This window comes from Meleagris gallopavo, chromosome 2 (genome assembly GCF_905368555.1).
Source record: "Meleagris gallopavo chromosome 2, MGAL_WU_HG_1.1, whole genome shotgun sequence".
Taxonomy (NCBI): Eukaryota; Metazoa; Chordata; class Aves; order Galliformes; family Phasianidae; genus Meleagris; species Meleagris gallopavo.
The window spans coordinates 2,869,623-2,892,296 of record NC_139405.1 but is presented as its reverse complement, the minus strand read 5'-3'; the positions used below and the strand labels follow the sequence as shown (position 1 = coordinate 2,892,296).

The following is a 22,674-nucleotide window of genomic DNA, read 5'->3' as shown; positions in this document are numbered from 1 at the left end:
TCTGTCAGCTGTGTTTATAAATATGAAGTCAAACACTTGATTAAGTATCTTTTTCTCCCCTTTCTAAAACAGTTGGAGAACTTTTGCTAAATATCCAGAGGGACAAGAAATGGCTGTTGTGATGTGCAGAGCAGCTAGTAAGCAGGCAGCAGCAGTGCAGCCTTCCTCATGCCCACAGGCTTCCGTTCTATTCTGGAGCACCACACCTACGCCTCAGCAGGTTGCTTCATTTCTAGCCCACCCACTTCTTGGCCCGTATCCTTAGACTACGGGTGGGTTTTTTTCCTTCCTTTTTTTGGGGCTTCAGTGCTCTGAAGTAACCTGTCTCTTTGCTTTTGCTGATGGACTGTGTTGGGGTCATCGAGGTACATTTGTTGAAAGTCCCCTCTGCTTGTTCTCCATTTCCTCCTTCCTCTTGCAGGTATGTATATGCAAAAGGTGTGGACGTACAATTAATGGTGGACCTTCGATCCTGACCTAGTGTATGGGCTGCTGCCAGCATTATTTTTGGTGGTTCATCGAGCAGGAAGCACAAGAGTTTAAAAATCTCTTGATGCGATTTCCCTGGGGGGAGTGCAGCAGTTTCCATGGCAGCAGAGGCACCCTGTAGCAGAGCTCCAGTGGCAGCTCCATTTCAGGTCAGGCTGCTTTCAGGTTTTACCCCAAGCTAGAGCCTATTTTTGAGAGTTTGAAAAAACAAGTAAAAATAAATATAAAAATTACAAGGAGCAGTGCATGAAGGTCAGTAGGAGAAATCTGACTGTTCTGATTGAATCCATTTGACTTTATCCTGACCAAAATGTTTACAAGTCTTCCTGGAATCTTCCTATTTTCTTGCTTCGGATTGTTTTCTCTACCTTGACTGTTTTGCTAAACTTAAAATGCTAAGTGTACTTTATTTATTTTGCTTTGTTTTTGTAGGGCTTTTTTTAGGCCATCATGTCAAACAGAACAATATTTTTCAAACACTTAATGTTTTTATTACCTTCCTACTATTTTTTACCATGTGAACAACAAACCCCATAAATTTTCTTTCCAGATTGTTCTTATACTGTTAGGCTCCAGAAGCAGGGACAGAGGTGTGGGGGAAATGGAATGGCTCTGCACTGATCGATGAGCTGCGAGACCCCTCTACTATACCAGCTTCAAGAAATCTTACCTGTATGCCAGTTTCACTATTAATAAACAAAAAGGCTTTCTACTTACTGTTCCTAGCCCTTTAGATTGCAGAGAAAGCTGTGATTTCTTCCACTTCTGAGTTTCTTCCAAAAGGTCAAAGGCAGACAGCAACGAAAAAGAAATCTGCATTTCTCTTCTGCAGACTTTTAAATGTCGGGGCTTATGAAAACTTGACAGTACTGTTATAGGATACAACAACATTTTGGAGGTATTTCATAAATATTTGCAGTCCTAGTTTATACACTGCCACAGATGTAAATACTGTCTTCAAAAAGCAGCATTCTCTCAGATGTTTTATCCTAAACAAAGGGAAATAAAGCATAAACACTTTGATGCCTTTATTCTCTCTCTCTAATTAAAGCATGCATTTCTCTTGTTCCATTCTAAGTAATGCTGTGGTTAAGATGAAGATAAACAAACATATATCTAAATTGTGTCCATGGGTCACTCTCTAGGTCCATTTCTCGTGCTACAGGCTGTAAAATGCTGCAATCTCCATTGTATTCAAAAAGTCCAACTTGTCTATTCTAAAAATGAGTTACCATAGGAGCATCCTGATTCCATACAGAGTCTGGCAAAGGAAAAATGCATTGTTCGTTTATGTACTCGTCTGGCATGCACCAACCCTCAGTGCATCTTTTTCCTTGTGAATGACATGCTGCTCATGAAAAATGCTATGATATTAGTTCTGGAAAGCTCATTGGGTTTTTTGTTTGTTTGTTTGTTTGTTTGTTTGAATAATGACTTTGTAGTTTAAAAAAAATAAATAATAATCTTCTCCAAAATTCATTTTGGCAAAAGCTTCTCACCTTAACCTCTGAGCTGGCTCACAGCAGTGTTGGTAATACCAACTGTGGTGGTCTTTTCAGGTGTGGAGACTAGGAACTTGTGTAATACTGTTGTTTTCTGTGAACCGTAAGCAGCTGTTACTCCCTGAATGATCAAATATGGACTTTAAGTAGAAGACAGGAGGTAAAAAGCCACATATCCTATTGCTAAACTCTTGCACCGTTTCCTTTTGAGCCAGAATTCAAGTTTCAGAATTCAAGTGCAAGGCTTCATAAGGCACCATTGAGGACACCCATCACTTCCATCAGATTCTCTTTTTCCTTCCTAGTCACACCCACACAGAGGATGGCAGGGTTCTTTCTAGTACTGTGCCCCGTCTCATCAAAGTGATGTGCAGTAGGTGTCATTCCTCTCACTGCTCTCACACCTGTACTGCTGAAATCACAGGAGCCCTCTTCCATCCTGCAGCAGGGTTTATTTTTCCGTATTAAAGTAGGAAAGAAATTTGCTCAGAGGAAGCTGCATAAAAAAGCATTTACTTGAAAAAATCTGTTTTATAGCAGTTGGATTTTAAAAAATCTCATTCAGGGAAATCAGTTGATCTGCTGGCTGTGATATTCAAAGCCTAGTGCTTTTTATGGCTGTGCTGCTATTATATTATATGGCAGAGGGAAGAAAGCTCAGTAAATAATATTTCCAGAGAGTGGTGCTGTGAGTGATGGGATGTCTGAGTGAGTGAGTGAGTGAGTGAGTGGAGCCCCAATACCAAGATCCCAGGTCTGCAGGTGTGCCTCGGGTTGCAGAAAGACGTGCATGCTTCCAGTAGCACGTACAGCCAGTGGTGTCTGCAGAAAGCACGGCGAGGGGATGCAGAACCAGCCCTTCAGATGTTGTTTTCCAAGCATGTGGAAAGGAAAGATCTTGGTTGCCTGGGTAACAAGTTGCTGTGTCAGGTTCATTTTTGTTAATAAGAGATAAAAGGGGCAGATCCTACTGTTCCTTCAGCTCCTAGGAGTAAACGACCACGGATGTGAAGATGGGCAGCAGCTGCAGTGGGGAGAGCCCAGGGCCTGCAGGCAGCTTGGGTCTGCTGAGCTGGTGTTGGTCTTCTTCTTTGGGACAGGGAAATTGTATGGTTTGTAAAACTGATTAAAGGCATCTGTTCATCCTGTACAGCCAACGTGGTTTTGAACTGAGAACAGAGTGTGACCCAGAGGACTTGTGCTGACATGTAATAACCAAGAAATAATACAATAGAAAAGAGTTATTTGGAGATTAGCTCTTCTTCCAACCTGAAACAGCATTACTTCAGAAATATATCCGTTGGAATACTTATTGGAAAGTAAGCTATATGCCATGCTCTTACAGAGAAGTTTAAAGGAATGTCCTCATTCAGTTCAGGCTGATCCCACGTGGCAAGTGAGGTGGTTTGTGTTTTTCTCACTCGTGAACAGAAGTGGGTAGCAGCAGTTAGTTTCTGAGTGAATGCTATAAATGATGAGCTGACATTCCAAATGCTGGTGATTGTTGCTCATCTTTTCTACACGCTGGGTGGTCTGAAATTCACAGTGTGTGTGAAAGGAAATGAAGGCTGAGTGAAGCAATAGAAGGATGTGGAGCCTTATCTTAGTTCAGGTCTAGTGATCTGCACGGTAATGAAAACAAAAACTGCTTAAAAACATCAGAAATACTGGAAATTCTCTCTTCTGCAAATAAATGAAGAAACAATTACAATAACTGCATGCTACTTGTAGCAAATACTGATTTCCTGCTTTCTTTCCTGGTTAAAAAATAATTGCTTCCTGGTGTTCAGTGAATGGTCTGTCTCATGTAGACATGAGGAAAAATCGGTGAAGTAAGTGCAAAATATCAGCATCTCAGCAAAGAACTGAGCCCATACAGCCATCTGAATTCCACTAGAGAGCAGTTCTGTAGCTCTTTCTTTCCTATTTTCTGCATAAGGTAGGGGACACAATACATGCATCCTGTAATGTATCAGTGGAGCTAGATTGTCCTAACGGAGCTTTCATCATTCTCACTTGATCCTTCTCCATATGAGATGATGGAGCTGGCTGTGCTGTGTGCGGGCTGGAGGGTTATTTTCTTCATGCAGTGGAACGTGGGAATTGGGAGCAGCCATGCTCTCAGTTACATACAGTTATAAAGGCTAGGCAAAGGAGGTAGTATTTCTGATTTTGTCCAAGACAAGCTCATCTTTAAGTGAGAGGAGGGGGGAAAAAGTCTGTTCTCTGGTGGGCATCAGACTAATCTAAAGGTAGCTCACAGAAGCTTCTGTTTGAAGTGATTCACCTATTTCACAGATTCTCAGCTACACACTACTATTTTCAACACAGTCACCACAGTTTGCCAATTCACCCTTGGTCTGATTGAAGCCCTGTTCATTTCCTGATGTAACAGCTATGCATGGCTCTCTAGAACGTGGATAATCTTTCACACTGCTTTCACCGCTGCTGAAACACACCACTGTGTGTGCTCACATCCATTGTTTGGTCTCTGCCAATGTTTAGCAAGTGTCAGCGAATGTCACTGGTGCCCTTTTTGCCACATGGAGGTTCCATGTCAGACACCACATGTCAGCCTGCCCCTCTGTTGCCATCTGTTGTAGAGCAACAACATGGAACAGAATATTGGAGGGAAGGTTCAACATCTACTGCTGTAGCACCAACATCTTGTCTCTGATGTTGTACGACAGCATCATGAAATAGGAGGCACTACTTTCAGAGCAGCCCTTACAAAACATATAGTTATTATGTGTAAGTAACCAAATTTATTTTTATTTTGAATATTTGTTTTTAAAACATAAAAAAGAGCAATAAATCCTTGAAGCCATTGGGATAGGTGATGCTGTTTTTGTGATACTCATCAGGCTGGTCCAATGGCTGTGGTTGCAATTCTCTGCAAGCTCTCGTGTTTGTCAGAGGTTTTTGATGACATTTTACTCTTCCTGTACTTCATCCTTGAAAACAGTTGTTTAGAAATGTACCTACTGCTGGAAAGCGGTGACATGAGTGAGGCAGATTGTTAAGGATGTTTCTCTCCAGTAAGAGAACTCTTACAAAAGTCTGGTGGAGAGACATGATCGGATTTTTGCGTTGAATATCTGATTGCAACTCTCTATATTCCATTTGAAAATTCACAGGTAATGTATTTATGTTGGCTGAAAATGGAATCACAGATATATAAAAAATTGATTTTTTGTTGATTTTTTTTTTTTTTTCAATCTTGAAACGTTTTCTCAAATTCATAGAATCATAGAATGGGTTGGGTTGGAAGGAATCTTCTAGGTCATCTAGTTCCAACCCCCTACTATAGGCAGGGACACCTCCCTCTAGACCAGCTTGCTCACAGCCCCATCCAGCCTGGCTTTGAATGCTTCCAGGGAGGGGACATTCGCAACCTCACTGGGCAGCCTGTTCAGTGTCTCACCACCCTTACAGTAAAGAATGTCTTCCTAATATCTAGTCTAAATTTACTTTCTGACAGTTTAAAACCATTTCCCCTTGTCCTGTCACTATATGCACATATAAAAAGTCCCTCCCCTGCTTTCCTGTAGCCCCTTCAGGTATTGGCAGGTCGCTATAAGGTCTTCTTGAAGCCTTGAGGCTGAAGAGCCCCAGCCCTCTCAGCCTGTCCTTGTAGGAGAGGTGCTCCAGCCCTCTGATCATCTCTGTGGCCCTCTTCTGGATCTGCTCCAACATCCTTCTTGTGTTGGGGGCACCAGAACTGGACGCAGTACTCCAGGTGGGGTCTCAGGAGAGCAGACTAAGAATCACCTCCCTTGCCCTGTTGGTCACACTTCTCTTGATGCAACCCAGGATATGGTTGGCTGCCTGGGCAGCAAGCGCACATTGCTGGTTCATGCTGAGTCTTTCATCTATCAACACTCCCAAATCCTTCTCCTCAGGGCTGCCCTCAAGCCATTCCTCACCCAGCCTGTATCTGTGCTTGGGATTGGATGCAGGACCTTGCACTTGGCCTTGTTGACCTTCATGAGGTTGGCTTGGGCCCACTTCTCAAGCCTGTCCAGATCCCTCTGGATGGCTGCCCTTCCCTCTCATTTGTTGGCTGCACCACTCAGCTTGGTGTCACCTGCAAACTTGCAGAGGATGCACTCGATTTCACTGTCCATGTTGCATGAGATACTAAAGATGGTAATTAACACCAGTCCCAGCACTGATCCCTGAGGAGCACCACTCATCACCCATCTCCACATGGACATTGAACCGTTGACTACAGCTGTGTGACCATCCAACCAGTTCCTTATACAGTCAGTGGTCCATCCATCAAATCCATTTTGTATGTGGCCTGCAATCTACGTGTTGGACATGTCAGATCTGAAGGGACAAGCAGGCATGTTGTTTACAAGAGGAAGGAAAGAAGGAGAGATGTGACGATGTGTAAACATCTGATATATTTATTGATTTGAATTGCTGGTACCAGCTGTAGACCAAAGCTAATCACAGGTAATTCATTTTGAACATGAGATATCCATCTGCAATTAGTGGTTTTTAGAGTGTGTTTACATATAGAGCCTCCTTCTTAGCAATCACATGGGGAAGGGTTCACAGTGTTCTTTGTCTCTGCAAGTCTGTAATCCATGAAACTTACTCCTATGGTTATATTTCTAAGTATGTGAGTGCTCGCTATGCCTGCTTTCTTACCTCTTAGATACATAAGGGTGCATGTCTTCATATTCAAGGACCTTCCAAGAACGAGGTTAGTTGTGTAGGTTCTGAAAGCAGACTTGGGACCATCCATGCTAGTGATAAAGCTAATCTTACACAGCAATAGGACAGTTTGGGGAAAGTGACTCAGTTCTTGTAGTTTCTGATCTTTTTTAGTGGTGTAACATTGTGTCAGAAAAAGTATGAAATCATTCTTATCACATAGAGGGTCCCTAACCAGATACATTTTGATACTGGCTATTTATATTTTTTGACTGAAGAGAAGTAACTTGAATACGCAGTTCTCATGTCTTGTTGCAAGAAGACTGCATTTTATGATCTTCAGCGTGATTTTGCAAGGGATGAATTAACTGTTAAACAGTTTTTATGCTCTTAAGTGAGAATTTAAGCGCACGTTTGTAATTTAATACTAATTGCAAGCATGTGCCTATAGTAATTTATCATCATAAAAGGTATCACTTGTATGAGAATACATTTTTCAAGTTTTGTACAGCAGAATACTACGTGTTTCTCAGGTATCAATACAACAGAAGTGAGTGTGTTTTCAGAAAGGCACTTATAAAAAGGCAGGTGTTGTCTGTTGCACTTCAAATGTCTGTGCACCTGCTTCTGTCACCAGTAGCTTGTCACTCACATACCTCAGTCCCAGTTGCTGCAGGATAGGAAGATAGATGATGTGCAGGTAGGAGCAGCCATCATACTGTCTGCTTTCACTCAATTGCCTCATTATAATTTGTACTCACTACAAATTTTCTGGTGTGCTCTGGAAGAAAAAAGCAAGCATCAGCTTAATTAGATTGAATTGTAATGGAAATGTATGCAAAAGTCACTGAATTTTACACAAGCATTCTTTTTTCTCACATTTTTTAATTTTTCAGTGTTAGTCGTAATAAGTTAATATCACTTTATGTACTGTAATTTTGTTTTGCTTGCTTTATTTTTTTGCTGGCTTTGAATGTCTCATTTTGATTTCAGTTTGTTTCTTTTAGTTGCCAGAAAAGGGCAAACTGGCTGCTAGATTTTTTTCTTAATTTTTAATCAATGACTTTTATTTCCTTGCTAAAAGTATACTATTAATTTGCAAAACTAGTATGCCTACTTTAAAGCTATTATATGCACTTAAATGAGGTTATTAAAATGATTATGCTTTCACCTTTTCTGCCAGGTGTATTTTTATGTAATGTTCCATAGCATGTTTTGAAATGTTGATAGTTATTCTTTTAAATAGTTTGTTCTTTTAAAGGAGAAAACTAAGCGTATCTGGGGTAGTTTCCTCATTAAAAAGACTATTTCTTATGGCTATTAAAAAGGGAAAGCAGAATAAGAGCATAAACACCACATGTGTACAGTTCGTTACATGCTAATCCTCTTATTTTTCTTGCAGGAAATCCTGGCTGAGTAAAGTTGGAAGCCCAAGTTCTCGCATAGACAGAACAAATTTTTCTAATGAAAAGGAGATTTCCAAGCTTGATTTCTCAGGATTTAGTACTAGATACTAATAGACAAAACATCACTGAGTGCAAAACAATGATGTTTCTGCTGCATGATATTTGCTGTGCCTCCAGAAATTCACCAGAGCATTTGGATGCTTTCTATACTTGAGATAAATTGTTCCTGTTCACATGAAGCAAGAACTCTTAGTTGCCGTATTAGGTGTTCCACAACATGATTGTCAATACTTAATATCTGAAATGCCAGTACCTAATTTATTGCAAACTGTAAGTTAGATAAATGGTTAAATGTATCAGTGATTATTTGTGTACTTGGAGATTTATTATATACAATCATATGAAATCTAATCTTTACACTGTAAATGATTCATAAGTAATTAATTCATGTTCTACTATTTGTAATCTCACCAAAAAAGCATAGCTTACAGAACTGGAATTCTTAGATCTATTCTAATATCTCTATATTATAGATCATATTACCTGTGATAGTTAGAACAGTAATTTAAAATAAATGTACATTGCTTCAAACTAATATGGTTCAGCTACCTCTGGTTTGAAATGATGGTGATGCAGATACTTCTTGGACAACAAGATGACGAAATGCACTGTCTCAACTGTTTTTTCCTTGTTTGCTTATGTTTTAAATCCATGCCGACTGCAAAGGATATTTCAGTCTTTCCTTTATGATTTTTCTGAAATTAACTGATAGTTTCAATTATTGTCCTTGTTGCACAAGTGTTTGCTCATCCAGTTATATGAATCAGCTTCAACAGGATGCTCCCACATTCATCATATCAAATCCTTAAATGGTCTTGAGAAACTTGAGTCGTGTGTATGCAATAAACATTGGATCTTTGCAGTTGTGGGATCTCACTCATATATAGTAATTTCTTCTCACAGGCACTGAGGAGTCTATCAGGGCTGGAACTGACTTATATCTTCAATTTTAAAGTGCTTCTGTGTCAGTACTGGTCCACAGAGGGAGGTTTTGTTAAAATCCCTGATACATCCAGGCAGGCACCTGTGTGCTCCAGCAGTACACTGTTAACCACGATTGGTGCAAACGTGCTGTGATAGAGTCTCAAGCTGTAAGTCCCTCTGAGAATTGTATGGCACCTTAGTAACACTTGTAGTTACGTGGTCCCATGGCTCTGAGCATGGGCTGAACCTTTCTGCAGTGTGCTGGGGTTCTATCCTCTAAAGTGCCCTTTGTGAGGGTACATACAAGTGAGGTTGATGCTGACTTATTTGGTACCTCTTCTAAGGGTAAATAGCCTCAATTTAGAAAACACTCAAATACTCAGTTCATTTTTTATTTCAGAAAAGGCCATTTCATAATTTAAATATTCATGTTCGTATGTGCAGAGCAAGGTGTGCTTAGAAAAGTGTGTTTGTACTGACTACAGGATTTATTTTCACTGGGCCTTTGTGTATAAAGCAGTAAAAATTCCTTCCTAGAATTTGCAGGAGTTATTTATAAGTTGTTACAGTTCAAACTGCACTTGACTTCTGTGATTATACACAAGCATCCTTTGTTGAAGTCATTGTCAATAACCCTCGTTCAACTCAGATGGTAAATGGCAGAGTTCAAGTGTAGCAGTAGCTCAGTAGCAGTTACATCCTCTCTGAAAACCATATCCTGTCAAACATAAGTAGTTTACATTTTCCTTGAAGCTACCTGGCATAAAATACCCCCTCAAAGGCACTTCCTGCCAAGTAGCTTTGCTCATGTTGTGAGAAACAATGACAGAGGAAGGCCAAAAATTAATGGGGTACTTGATATACAGGAAGAAGAGCCAAAGATGAAGTTGCTTTGTTGTGTTCTCATGGGTGGAGTTGGGTGATTACAAGGGCTCAATAACTTCACCCTGAATCCACTAGAAATGTGAAGCTTGGGAATGGGAATTGTGCCATTGACAAAAGGCTTCTGTGGGGAGAAACTGTAAGTATAAACCTTCAGAAAACTGAAAGATGAAGAAGTCTGTATGTAACTATTTGTCACGTAGAAAACCAGAAAATAATACTTAAAGTAATACTAGCACTACACAAGATTTTTAGTGTCTTTTCCAACCAAGAGAAGTGAGAAGTTATTTATAATCTTATAAAGTTAAGCAAATATTGTTCTTATGATCTGTGGCCTATGTACCGTAGACCAGATCTTTTGGTGACTCTTTGTGCAACAGCAGGTTTTTCTGCATCTGTGAGATATCAGCTCTTTATCAGCTCTTATCAGCTCAGCTTACAGGCTGTTTTTGAGTCTATCAGATGAAAGGAAGATTGATTGTGAAATACGTCTATAACCTTTCTCTTTGTTTGAGTTGTCAGTACTGATGTTTTATATTTTCCACATTCACTCTCCCTCTATTCTTTATGATATGACAAGAGGCAAAAAACACATAGAAATTATTTAGTCAGCTTAGCCCTGAGTGTTTTTTGACATTATTCAAAACTAAGATTCTTACGTATCCCATGTATTGCATGATAATATATTGGAGTCTTCTTATGGTGCTAAATACATTGCACATAGTGCTTTTCATTCTTGGGGAAGCTAAGATTTTACTGAGCAAGTAAGCAGTCCAGGTGTGTCAGTCTCTCCCATAAGACCTGGGCAGGCTTTTCAGGAGAAAGGAAAAGGGAATAATGAACAAATCCCTTGCCTTGAATTGTACAAGCAGTTGTATTTCTGAAGCGTGCACATGTAGAGTCCCCTGAAGTGAATGGATTTCCTCCAGTGGGCAAATGATTTCTTCCCTTGCACTCATTCTAGCTGAATGTGGAGGACTGAAATGATGATCAGGGTTACAACAATCATATCTAACATGGGAGGAGGAAAAAAAGGCATGTTTTTATGAACTTGAGGATTGGACAAAAGTCCATCTGTTATCAAGCTGAGGCACTAAATATTTGAATTAGCATGCCACTGACATCCTTACACTTGCCCACAGGGAAGTGCCATTACCCCTGTGATCTGTGAGATTTTATGCTCTCGACGTTGCACTAATATCAAACTTCAACGCATCACCTTTTTTCTTAATTGTTGTCACATAGCCATGCTTTATTCATAGAGGTGCCTGCAGTACAGTTAGAATCCTATATTTGTCCAGGAATGTAGTCAGCTTGAACTAAGTTGTTTTGTGTACAGGGAAATGCTTGATTTGCACAAAGTGGCACTTGCCTTACTTTTGGGTAAATACAGCCACTTAGATTGTAGAACTTCTGCCCAGGTGGTAATCAGCAACATGCAAATAATCCTGCATTTCTGTGGGAATAACCTGCACACAAGATGGAGGCTTGTGCTGACTGCAAGAAAGAAGAAATTGAAACTTGTAAGTAGTTGACATGGGATGGAGTTGTCAGAAACACATTGAAAAGAAGTGGTGTAGAGGACTGAGCGTGTCCTTATTGATGGTCTGAAAAGGCTATTATAAAAGAACAGATACCAGTTTGTTTGTTACATCTGGGGTGAATTTTTCCAAGACGGACATTTGAAGACTGTTTCTGTTCTCTGTCTGAAAGTTCTTTCAGATTGAGAAAGAATGCAGTCCTGCAGTGTGGGCAGGTTAAGAAGGCTTAATGGTGAGCCTGTGACATAACGAGTTAGGGGTAATTTCTACCTGTCAGCTTCCTGGGGAAGCTGGCGAGGCTGGCATGGGTACCAGTGAATTCAGAGCTATTGAAGTTAGAAAAGCAGCTTGCTTAAGGAACTGCTGGAGTCTGGGCCAGGTATCTTACTCTTTGGGTACTGCTGAGCTGTCTGTAGAATTTCATTGCTTGGAAGTATTTGTCCCTGCAGTAAGTCAAGTGCTGCTGTTATTGCACCTAAAGTAGTATTGTTATGTATGGCATATATAGCTACAGCTGCATGCATTAATCTTCTCATTTATTTAATTCTCTCATTGTGTTGAAGTGTACTGAGTTGAAAATTATCCATCTTGTGGAAACACAGTGTATGCAGAACATCAGAAGAGTATATCTAAATTGAGTGAAAACAACACTGCTTTTTGGGGATCTGGTGAATTCCAATGGTAAGATAGAAAAAAAGGATCAACCAAACTTCAAAACTAAGATGACACATTTTTCCTTTTGTACTGCATACTGATGTCAGTTAGCTGTAGCTAGATATCCTCTATTCTTGATTTTGATTTTTTTTAAGGCAGTGCAGATTGAACAAGTGATGTATAGCCCATGTCCATTCTTGCTCTAAGTGGAAATAGTTTTCTTAAAGCTTGGTTATGCCTGAAAAAAATCTGAACAAATTTCACAGTGGTCTCTGAAAGAAAGTTATGCATTAACTCTTTGAATTTCCTCTTAAATTTACATATATTCCTATCTTGTCCTTTATATCATATGGAGAAGAGTTTTAGAGTGCAAACAGGTTCTAGACTACAAAGACTGTAGTGCTGTATATATGCACATAGGGAACTTCTCAGTAAATATATTCTTCTAAGTATGCTTCAGGGCCAGAGGAGACAGTCTTACACGTGTTTCCTCAAAGAATTTGTGAACTACTCAGATGCAGTGGCACCAAGGGTATTATAAACAGCTATGGGTCTGTTAGGGGCAGAATTTTTAAAGAATTCCTTAACTGTTCCCCATGTATGAATAGACATTCATCCTCAGCAGCAGTGGTGAAGTAGCTTTGTAGTGCTTCTGAGAACCATACCTGTTGAAAACTTCACTCCTTGTGAACACTGGAAGCCAGACTTCGAGGATTTTAAAACCACCACTTTACCAGGAGATTAAGTTCTATGGGAAATTCTTCATAAAGTAAATGAGAGAGCAAAGGCACATACCACTTTACCTTGTATTAACTGTTACTGAAACAAGATCTGAAGCTTCTGAAGGACTGGGAGTAGCCAAAAGTCCAGTCGTTGTCTATGTGATCAGGGGATTCTCAGCACATTTGGCAACTTAGGAAGAATTTGAAGTAGTTAACATTTAAGGAGTGTACAGAACCTTCTGACTTGAACGGGCTGAAACTTCTGAGAGCCTGTTCCCACTCTTTTCAAGCTGTTTGTGAATTCTGAACATTTACTTTCTTAAAAGAATATTTTATGTCTCACTCTACTTGGTTTCTTCCATAATTTAAGAAAGTTTGCATCATTAAACCCTAAGACTGGGCATGTTACTTAAAATTGGGGCTTAACTCCTGAATGGCCAGGCAATGTAGGTGTGTTTGGGATGTAAAAAGAGCTTGATGTGGGAAAGAACTGCGTGTGTTATCTCAGGAAAGAGTGAAAATACTAACCAGTCATGTTAATATACTGTACAACAGTAGCAGCTGTGTTTACAGTTTGAAAGTGATGTTTATATTGAATTAAAGAATAAGTATTTAAGTCTTCACCAAGCAATGAACAGGAAATTAGAATTTTGCCTCATCAGGAATGATGTAATCTTATGTCTTACTATTTACTCTCACTGCTTACAATGTTTTAGTGCAGAATGTTGATATTCTGCTATACCTACTTGTTCCCTCAGTACAAAGGAAGGCTCGATGGCATTACTGCCATGCTTTCTCCTACATGACACCGATCTGTCACTTTTTATTTTCCTGATAGCCTCTGGAGGCGCCTTTCTTGGCTTTCTTTAGTCTTAAAAAACTGTATGCATGTTTGCTGCTGGAATCCTCTTACTACACTGAATGAATGGATTAGAAAAGATAGCTTGCTGATTAATGCATAGCTGCCTACTACTACTCACAGAAAAGTGCTCAGATTTGAAGAGAACATGGTGTAATGAAGGATGAAGGGAAAAATTGGTGTGTACTATATTTTTTTAAGTCTATCTATCCAGTGGCAATACTGTAAATTTCAATTTCTACAGCGTTGTTCATTCTTCAGTCTCCTCAGTGTTTTGTGTAGTGTGTAAAAGAGCTAGTATTAGAGTCAGAAGCTATTTGTGCATCAAAGCACATTGCACAGACGTGAAATAATTGTGCTTGTGCCAGTTCATTTGATATTAATGCTGATGTAACTGAATAAGAGATACTGAAATGGAAGATTCTAGCTAAAAGGGCTGAAGAAATAGATTCAAAAATTCAGGAATTTTTTACAAAATTGTGAACATATTAGCTTCTGCAGTTAGGTAATATTACTATAATAGTGAATATACATAAAGTACAAATGTGCAAAGATCTTGTCCGACGATACACTTTGTAAATCAGTTGTGAAACGTTACCACCTTTGCACCAGAAGGTAGCAGCACAAAGAATTAAGCTCTAGGTAGCATTAATGGAAGAATATGAGAAGTTTGGCTAGTATCACCAGAGAAATACTGCTTGAAAAGGCACCGTGGGCTCTTTTATGACTATGCAGAACAAATAGCTTTTTGTTTTCAACTAAACCTCTTGATTCCTCTATTTTAGGAGCAGGAAAGTCATGTAACATTTTCTGTTGAACTCAATGAGAAGAATTATTCCTAAATGTGGACAGTAGGGCAGTAGTGAACTTCCTGAAGGTCTGTCTTACAGTAAAAACTGATGTGCACAACGAGATAGAGAATGACAATTTTGTTCTGCAGCTGTAAGTACTTACAGACATGTTTTTGATCCACACACATGTGACTGGGGTAAGGAAGTGAATTTTGACTGTTGTGACCACACACTGGTGCCAGTGCACTGACTGATATTCCAAGAAAAAAAGGGACTCTACCCTTTTGTCTTTTTGAGACCAATTCTTTTCCAGATCTGATATGCGCAGTACACTAAAACCAGGCTGAATTAGAGGTATGCCTGGAATCCCTAGGGTTTCTTTATTAGCTGAGAGGTAACTTGGCATTCACTTGTATCTGGCAGGGAACTAACAAAATAAACAATGGAGAGACACAAGCTCTGCCTTTGCAGGCACTAACTTATGTTCTGCTGGAATGCTGCCATGGGCTTCAGTGGGAACAGTAATTGGTCATGCGACTGGGGGAACACTACCAAGCAAGGAAATGCATTATTAATGGGACAGGGTTTGAGAAGTGGTAGATAAGATAAAGACACTAAGTCACTTTCTTGGTGTGGGCTTTGTCTTTTCCTACTTAAAGAAGTATCACCGTGGCTTCAGAAATTTTCTGCAAGCCTGAACATTCTAATATGGAGTTCAGCATTTGAAAACATGCCAGATACTCTGCTGTCCCAACCAAACATGCAATTACTAATTTGTGGTTACAGAGTTGTTCTGCAAAGAGTGGGTGGGAGTGGAGTTAAGTGCACACGTACAGTATTGAGAAGCATTAATAATAAAAAAAGCCATGCCATCCCAGGTGTGAGCTGGAGATGGCAAATAGAGCAAGGAAAGGTGTGGGAGCTGGACTTTAAAAAAAAACAACAAATGCACACGATGTTGTTTGAAGCTTCAGGCAATGGCATTGCTGGAAATGAGTTCTCAGTGAGCATAAACAGAATTGCTATCTGGGGAAGAGGGTCTGAGCAAATGTAATTCCATCTCAGAAGAGTTCTTGAGACTGGGAAGGCATGCAGGAGAGGAATTAAGAAATGCCTAGATCATTGCAGGAGAGATTGAAAGAGCTTTTCACCTGATTGGCAATCACCTGTTCAGATAACAGCATCTTTGTGGTTTGGGCAAGTTGCAGCTGGGGACATTTGAGCCTTACTGTGACTTCTGCAATATCTGACACTGATGGTTTCTATTTTATTCTCCCCTTCAGTCACAACTAACCCCAGTAACTTTGTATGTACTGAACTGTACAACTTTTGTGCTGCTGAGGAGCTTAGTTCAGTTGGTGGGAGAAATCTTATTACCAGGTAGGAAAACACGTGGTTTGTTCTGTATCTGTAGATAAGGGAGGACTACAACAATAACATCTCTTACCAGAAATGTCCATGTCTGCAGTCAGGAAATAGACAAACAAAATATTTGCAGATGGAGTTAAAACCAATTAATGACCTGCTATATAACTCAGGGAAAAAAAAATGGTTCAGTTATCTAAGTTTGCTGACACTTTCAAAACAAAATGATGACTAAATAGTAATGCATAATGCAAAGAACGAGTGGTACACCAAGATGAATAGGATTTAGTCGCTGTTTATCACAGTTAAGCCATAGCCTGAATGCTGTAATGCTGATTACTTAAATTCATTGTGCAGACAGTATAATCTAGCAGTTAGCAATGTGCCTGTGAGAAGGAAGAAACTATTTCTGTCGTTTTAAACTGAACCGTAGTCACAGTGATTGATGAAATTATCCTTTCTCTTATTTTACAGATAAAATACATTTATAATAAGTCTTTTGTCTGAAGCAAAGTCTGTAAAGCCCACTGAATTCTAACATTGTACTGTCTAAAATATTTGGAAGAACTGCAAAATTCACCACCACCAATGAACTTTTCTACCTCCAGTTTTTCAGTAATATTGTGGCAGTTAATCTGGTCTGAAGTTAGCATTTCTCAAACTAAAAATGCTTATTATTATGCTTATTATTGCTTATCATAATAGTAGTAATTATTATTCCTGTAGATTCTTAGCTCTTCAAGAGCTTTCTGTTTTGCTGGATCCAGACGATCACACAGCGCATTCCATGGTAAATGCTCTCCCAAAGTTTTCCAGCCTATTACCATCAGATGAATAAAAATATTTAGTGCCTTTCAGCTGCCAGCCATGGAACAACTACTTTAACAAAGGTAGGGAGTATTGTTTGCCAGAAGTGGAAGCTAAGGCACAGAAAGTTTAAAAGATTTCTTCACCCTCAACGTCTGAATTTTTTTGCTTAGTCAAGATGCTTTAGAACACATGTTCTTAGTTGTCTGAAAGTATTGAGAAAGCATGTTTATTTATGAGAAATACTTGTAGATTTTCAGCCTAGCAAGAAGAGCAGATCCTAGCAAATAAGGCCTACAATGCTCGTTCTGCTTCATACACTGTTGTATGCTGAAGTCAATCGGCATTTTATGTATACATACAAATGGGTTACAGTGATTGCTTTTAACCTTTCAAGCAGTTTTTGATAGAATAGACACTAGGAACTGTAAGTGTCAGATGCAAAGGATAGGTAGTAATGAATCTTCAAAAATAAGAAGTTCTTTCTTAAGTGAAAGAACTTTCTTAAGTGAAAGAACTGGAATAATTTGGCCATTGCACACCTGTTGAAACCTTTCCATGTCAGTGGTACAAGATTTCACCTTCTGTTCATAGGTGGTGTACTTTCCCTTCCATCTGCCTCAACCAGTTCCCTCTGAGTCATGCACATTCCTCTTCACACTCTTAGCAAGAAATTAGAATGGGAAAGCATAAAGTGCAGCAGTAAATCAGCTTCCTATCTGGCAGCTCTACTCACCAGCAGCTGGTTATGCACAAGTAGCACTCTTTGTTCACTGGTTGCTTTTTAAAAAACTTTTTAGATAGTGTTTGTTGTATGTACAATGAACGTAAGGAATAGAATCAGAAGAGAAAGTGATTTTTTTTTAAGTCCTCTTTCTTACAAAAGCCATAACCATGACTTATTTATGCTGTTTGAAAACTGCCTGTGAGGAGACAGAGACGTGAAAAGCTGTAGTGGATATGACATGGCTGTGATAATGAGAATGATTTGATATGCTCAATACAGACTTGCCTTGGAGTAAATCACCATAGAAATCCAGCTTGCGTTCAGTACTAAAGGAAAGTCCTGAAATCTTGTTTTGCTTTGTAGCAAGCCCGTAGGGTAACATTTTCAAGAGGTCAGAGGAGACAGATTGCAGAACTAAGGCTGTACTGCTGAAAATGCTCCAGAATTGTCAATTTTAAAGAACTGTAGCCATAATTTATTCTCTCTTGCTGTCGTCACTCCAAAGGGAGGGAGAAAAAATGAATTGGTTTTTCTGTTGTCACAGCAGTATCGGAGGCATTAACTTCTGGGAAGCAAAAGGCAGATTTAACCTTAAATGCTCCTATTCACTGAAGTAAGGAAACAGCAAGATATCAGCTGTGCATTATTTAGCATCGAAAATCTCTGGTGCTTCTAATGAGAAAGGAGGGAAAATACTCTCAGAATAAATACACTTTTAATTCGGGCAGTAAACAAAACAACTGCAGATCAAAGACCCACAGTGAGAAGAAATAACACTTGAGATAACAACCTATTTATAAATAACCTGAGGCAACCACTAAAATGATGAAAAAATTAAAAAAAAAAATCAACCCCTCCCCCCAGCTATTAGAAAAACAGGAAAAGAGGTATTTTGAAGCAGATTTCTTTACTGATGCTGCCACCCCTGATATCAGTGTATCTTTTTTCTTGATTAGTGCATGTGCTCAATGGGCATGGATTATCCATTAGTTTCTGTATATCCCATTGGTGTTATAGATAATGCTGGTCTCAGTGAGAGAAGTGCTGCCAATTTACTGCTTCATACTTCCCTGCTACATTATTTTTCTATCTTAGTTCATGTTTTGAACATCTGAGCTGTGATCCATCTGTTACATCGATGTTTATTCTTAGTCCAAGATGGAATTTCAAATTTCTGTTTCTTGGTTACCATTTTCCTTCATCCAAGATCTATGTATTTGGACATATGATACTAAGACATCCTGCAATTTTAAGTAGAGCAACTTGAAAAAAAAAAAAAGAACAGTTCTGTCCTCTGAAATATGCCTCTGAACACAGCTCAGCTGTATGTCACAGCTTACTGACATTTTTTTCAGTGGATCTGTTCCTGCAATAGGTCATCCTTAATCTATCATCTGTATGTTCCATACACCAAATATACATTCTTCATAGTAAATATACAATGTATGGAAGACTGATTGTCTCGCTTGCTCTAGTAAAGTGGTATCTTAGGGCTACCAAAGTCGATGCTCAGGCTGATTACAGAAGTAGGGCTTTTTGCCCCAGTTCTCTTGTTTGCTATCATCTCTTAGATTCACTTGTTTGTATGAATCATTGCAACTGGTTGTGGCCTGGTCCTTCACCCATCTTACTGCTGTAATCCCAGCAAAGCTTGTTGATAAGAAGTCATGCTATACCCTTAGGCCCAATTCTCTCTGATTTTCATCCTACTCAAAGGAAAGTCAAAAGGCACTGCTCTTACACATTTACAAGGCAGGAATATTTACAGTATTTCCTCTAAGCATGCAGTCTTACCTCCTGCCTACAGGCTTCTCTCTTCTGATTGCTCATTGTTTTGTCCTTAACATAGCTAAACCATTCCTGTTCTGTACATCTAATCTCCAGCTGCAAAAAGGCTCCAGTAATGAAAGTGTACGTATGCCTGTCTATGTTTTGTGGCAAGAACATCCATCAAAACATTACTCCATGCTGTGGATTTGCCTGGCACGGTGCCTCTACATGCAGAAGGCACTGCTGAGGTGAAGCACTACAGAGGAGCAAAGCATGAGTCTGACACATGGACAGTAAGTCATGTTTATGAGCACCAGTGCAGCCTATACAAAGAGACTGATTGCACAGTTGCAAGGTATAATGAGAGAGAAGGAATGGGGAGATTCTCTAATGTATGCTGAGCGGATCCATGTAATAAAAAGTCAATCCTTTGAAATCACTCTGATAATGCTGATACAGGAGGTTAGAGAGACCTGTGAATTTTAGACTTATCGGCTTATTACTTCCAAAATCTGAAGTAACTGCATCATACAGTGTAAGGACTATATACATTCTTCTACGCTGAGCTGCTTCCAGTTTTTTCAGTCCTTTGTTGCTTCAGATTATAGTTTCATATCCTAATGGCTGATTCCAAGACATTCCCTTTTCAACAGCCTTTTTGAAATTCCCTGGAGTCTGAGGTCAGCCAGAGTTGTATAGTCTGCTAACATCAGAAACCTTTGTAGCTTTCTTCTTTCCCTCTGGGATTTGGCTTTATATTTGAATTCAGGCTTTCACCAGTGACACAGCTCCCTGTATAATGCTAATCCAGAAACAGCCTTATATTTTGCCCCCTTTCTTTTCCTCTAGCTATTCCATTTGAGCTGATAGTGATCACTAATGGCTTAGCCTATTGCTTGTGCTGCAGTTAGCCTCCATCAGAAGTCCTGCCTCGACAGCCACACTCCATTGGATAACTGGGGGTGATACTCACTGACAGCGTAACACCACTGGGGATTGGATTAGCCAGGCATGCAGAAAAGCGAAAGTGCTTGTCTAGCCTAATGAAAATACAACTTGGAGATAGAAACAGGGCTCAGCTCACCAATCCCAGTATACTCTTCTCTTCAAAATCTTTCTCTGTGTAGGTATTGGTCATATAATTTGTTTTCATGTTATTCTTAGAAGTAAGAAAAAGGGTAGAAGAGCTTTGTTTGGATCGGCGTAGCTGATCTTCCTCGATCAGGATATGGTGCATTCTGCATTTCTTGCAGGTGGAGGCTTTTGGAGAACACGTTCTGAACAAGGCCGTGGTCCCAGCTGTAACTATGAAAAGATAAAAGATAGCTCTGGGCTGGTCTATTCTGTGAGGAGTGGCTCAAGCATATTTTGCATTGCAACAAATGAGAGGCAGGATTTACAGCCAGGCAAAAGGACTGAAGCTGTTGCTTATTGATTAGAACTAGTTTCTGTCTGAGAGCTTTTCCATAAAGCTTGGGACTCTTCTATAGCTATTTAAGAGGCTTTCACCTACCCAAACTGTTCTTCTCTCACATTAAAAAGAAAATGAAAAAAAAGTCATGGATGCACAGAGCTTGGGAAATTCAGTTTAGGAGTTGACGAATCAGTTTAAGGTCAGTGTCAGGTGAAGGTAATCCAACAGAATAAAATTACACAAACCAATTTAATTTATTCTTCAACCCACTTTACAGTAAACAGACACAGTGTCAATAGGATCCTGGAACTTAGTTGTCCCTCTCTAAAAACTTCCAACTCCTTCCCTGAAGACCCACCTAAATCCCCCTCTGAACACATCCTGCAATCCTGTCAGAGGCAATTGGCTTACCAACAAACAAGAGGAAGCCCAGTGTGCCACCTCGTTATCATTATGTTTTCAGGGAAACCAGGATGACTAAATCCTTCCATGAGATACTAAACTTAGAAAGTCATTTTGTTTTTAACTCCTGGTGTAGATAAATATCACACTTTTCTCCATGTGTGCTGATTTCTGTGGTGCATGCACTTACGTTTACATAAACAGTACATTTCTGATTCTACAAGGTGGAGAATAACCTTCATCGAGAGAACTTAAATCTGCTGATGGTCAGGTAAATGACTCCTATGAAACATTAAGGGCTATTTCCTTCAGAGGATAAGAATAAATAAATAAATAAAAAGAAACTCAAACCTTCCCAGTACTCTCTATGGCAGACTTATAATTTAAAATGAATTTGTGAGAATGAATTGACAGGGACACTTCAGCTCATGGTCTTGAGTACTCTGAGAAAACTTAGTGGAGAAATCCTTTTTTCTGCAGATGAGCAGTTAATGAAATGGATAGATTTCCTTTTTATCTTGAACTTACTGGCCATTCCTTCTCAGTTTGTTACTTCTCAGGACTGGAGGAGGGTTGTCCTGTGTGACCTGCTGTAGGGAACCTGTTTTAGCAGAAGGCTGGGCTTGATGATCTCCAGGACTCCCTTCCAACCCCTGCAATTCTGTGATGTTTTTTTCCTAACAAATCAGTGGTGTAGCATGAGAAACTGAAAATGTGAGTTTAAACAAGGCGGTGTATTCAGAGCAATTGCTTTCCTCTTTTCCATCTCTAATTGCTGAAGGGAAAGAGACCTAATCTATCAGAGTCATTTATCTCAATCAATATATGTTCCTTCACTCTCCACAGTTGCAGCATTCTGCACAAATTCTGCACAGTTCCCATCCAGTAAATTTCCTTGCAGCCAAATAGGAAGCCTCAGCTTCATGCTCAGTATTGAGCTGATCTCCATTCCTTACTAATTGCTTGCATGTTTCAGGCTAGGGTAAGAATGGGGGTGTGAACCAGCTGCATGCTTACATGCATGGGGAGAGGAGCAGGTAACACGGGGGGTCCTGGGGAGACTCTAGGGCACGCTGGAAGCCTGTTGGACACCACAGAATACAAGTGAGAGCTCTGGGATCTTGTAGGGAACCTTACAGCACACTGAGCAGCTCTGGGTGTGCTCTGGACTGCTCCAGAGTACACTGATGGGTCCTGGGAGCCCACTAGGGCACACTGGGTAGAATCTAGGAGAACCCAGAGGACACCTATGAGCTCTGAGAGTACTCTAGTGTGCCCTAGGGTACAGTGGGAGGTCCTCAGAGCATTCTAGGACACAGTTGGATACCTTTGGGGTACCCTATAGCAAACTGAGATGCTCTGGGTGCACTCCAGCATGCCCTAGAGTACAGTGAGGGGTCCTGGAAGTACACTAGGACACTCCGGAAAGCCTGCAGGGCACACCAGAGTACTCCCAGAGCTCTCATGTGTCCTCTGCAGTGCCCTAGAGTACACTGGGATGGCCTAAGAATACTCTAGGGCTCACTGGGAAGCCAAGAGGGCATGTGTGTCCAATCATTAGTCTTGCCTGGGCCACACTGAGTAAAGAGGAACCGTCTTGGGCCGTATATACATAAGTTGCTCCAAAAGCAATGCTTTCTTTTTATTTCCATGGAAATTACAATGAGCTACAAAGGGCACAACACTACTATTTG

At 40.0% G+C, this 22,674-nt stretch overlaps 1 protein-coding gene across 3 annotated transcripts in view; it reads left to right on the top strand.

Moving 5' to 3' along the window:
- The window catches only part of ACYP2 (acylphosphatase 2), a 46,518-nt gene extending 37,534 nt beyond the window's left edge, over nucleotides 1–8,984 (top strand). For 2 of the 3 annotated variants that reach the window (XM_085218609.1, XM_085218608.1), the window contains one exon: nucleotides 8,059–8,984. In XM_085218609.1, coding sequence (XP_085074735.1) covers nucleotides 8,059–8,072 — 14 coding nt within the window. In that variant the 3' untranslated portion in view covers nucleotides 8,073–8,984. Of the gene's footprint in view, nucleotides 1–72; nucleotides 422–8,058 lie in introns of those variants that run through there. The other variant, XM_085218606.1, reaches the window with a different exon arrangement.
- The last annotated feature ends 13,690 nt before the right edge of the window (nucleotides 8,985–22,674 follow it).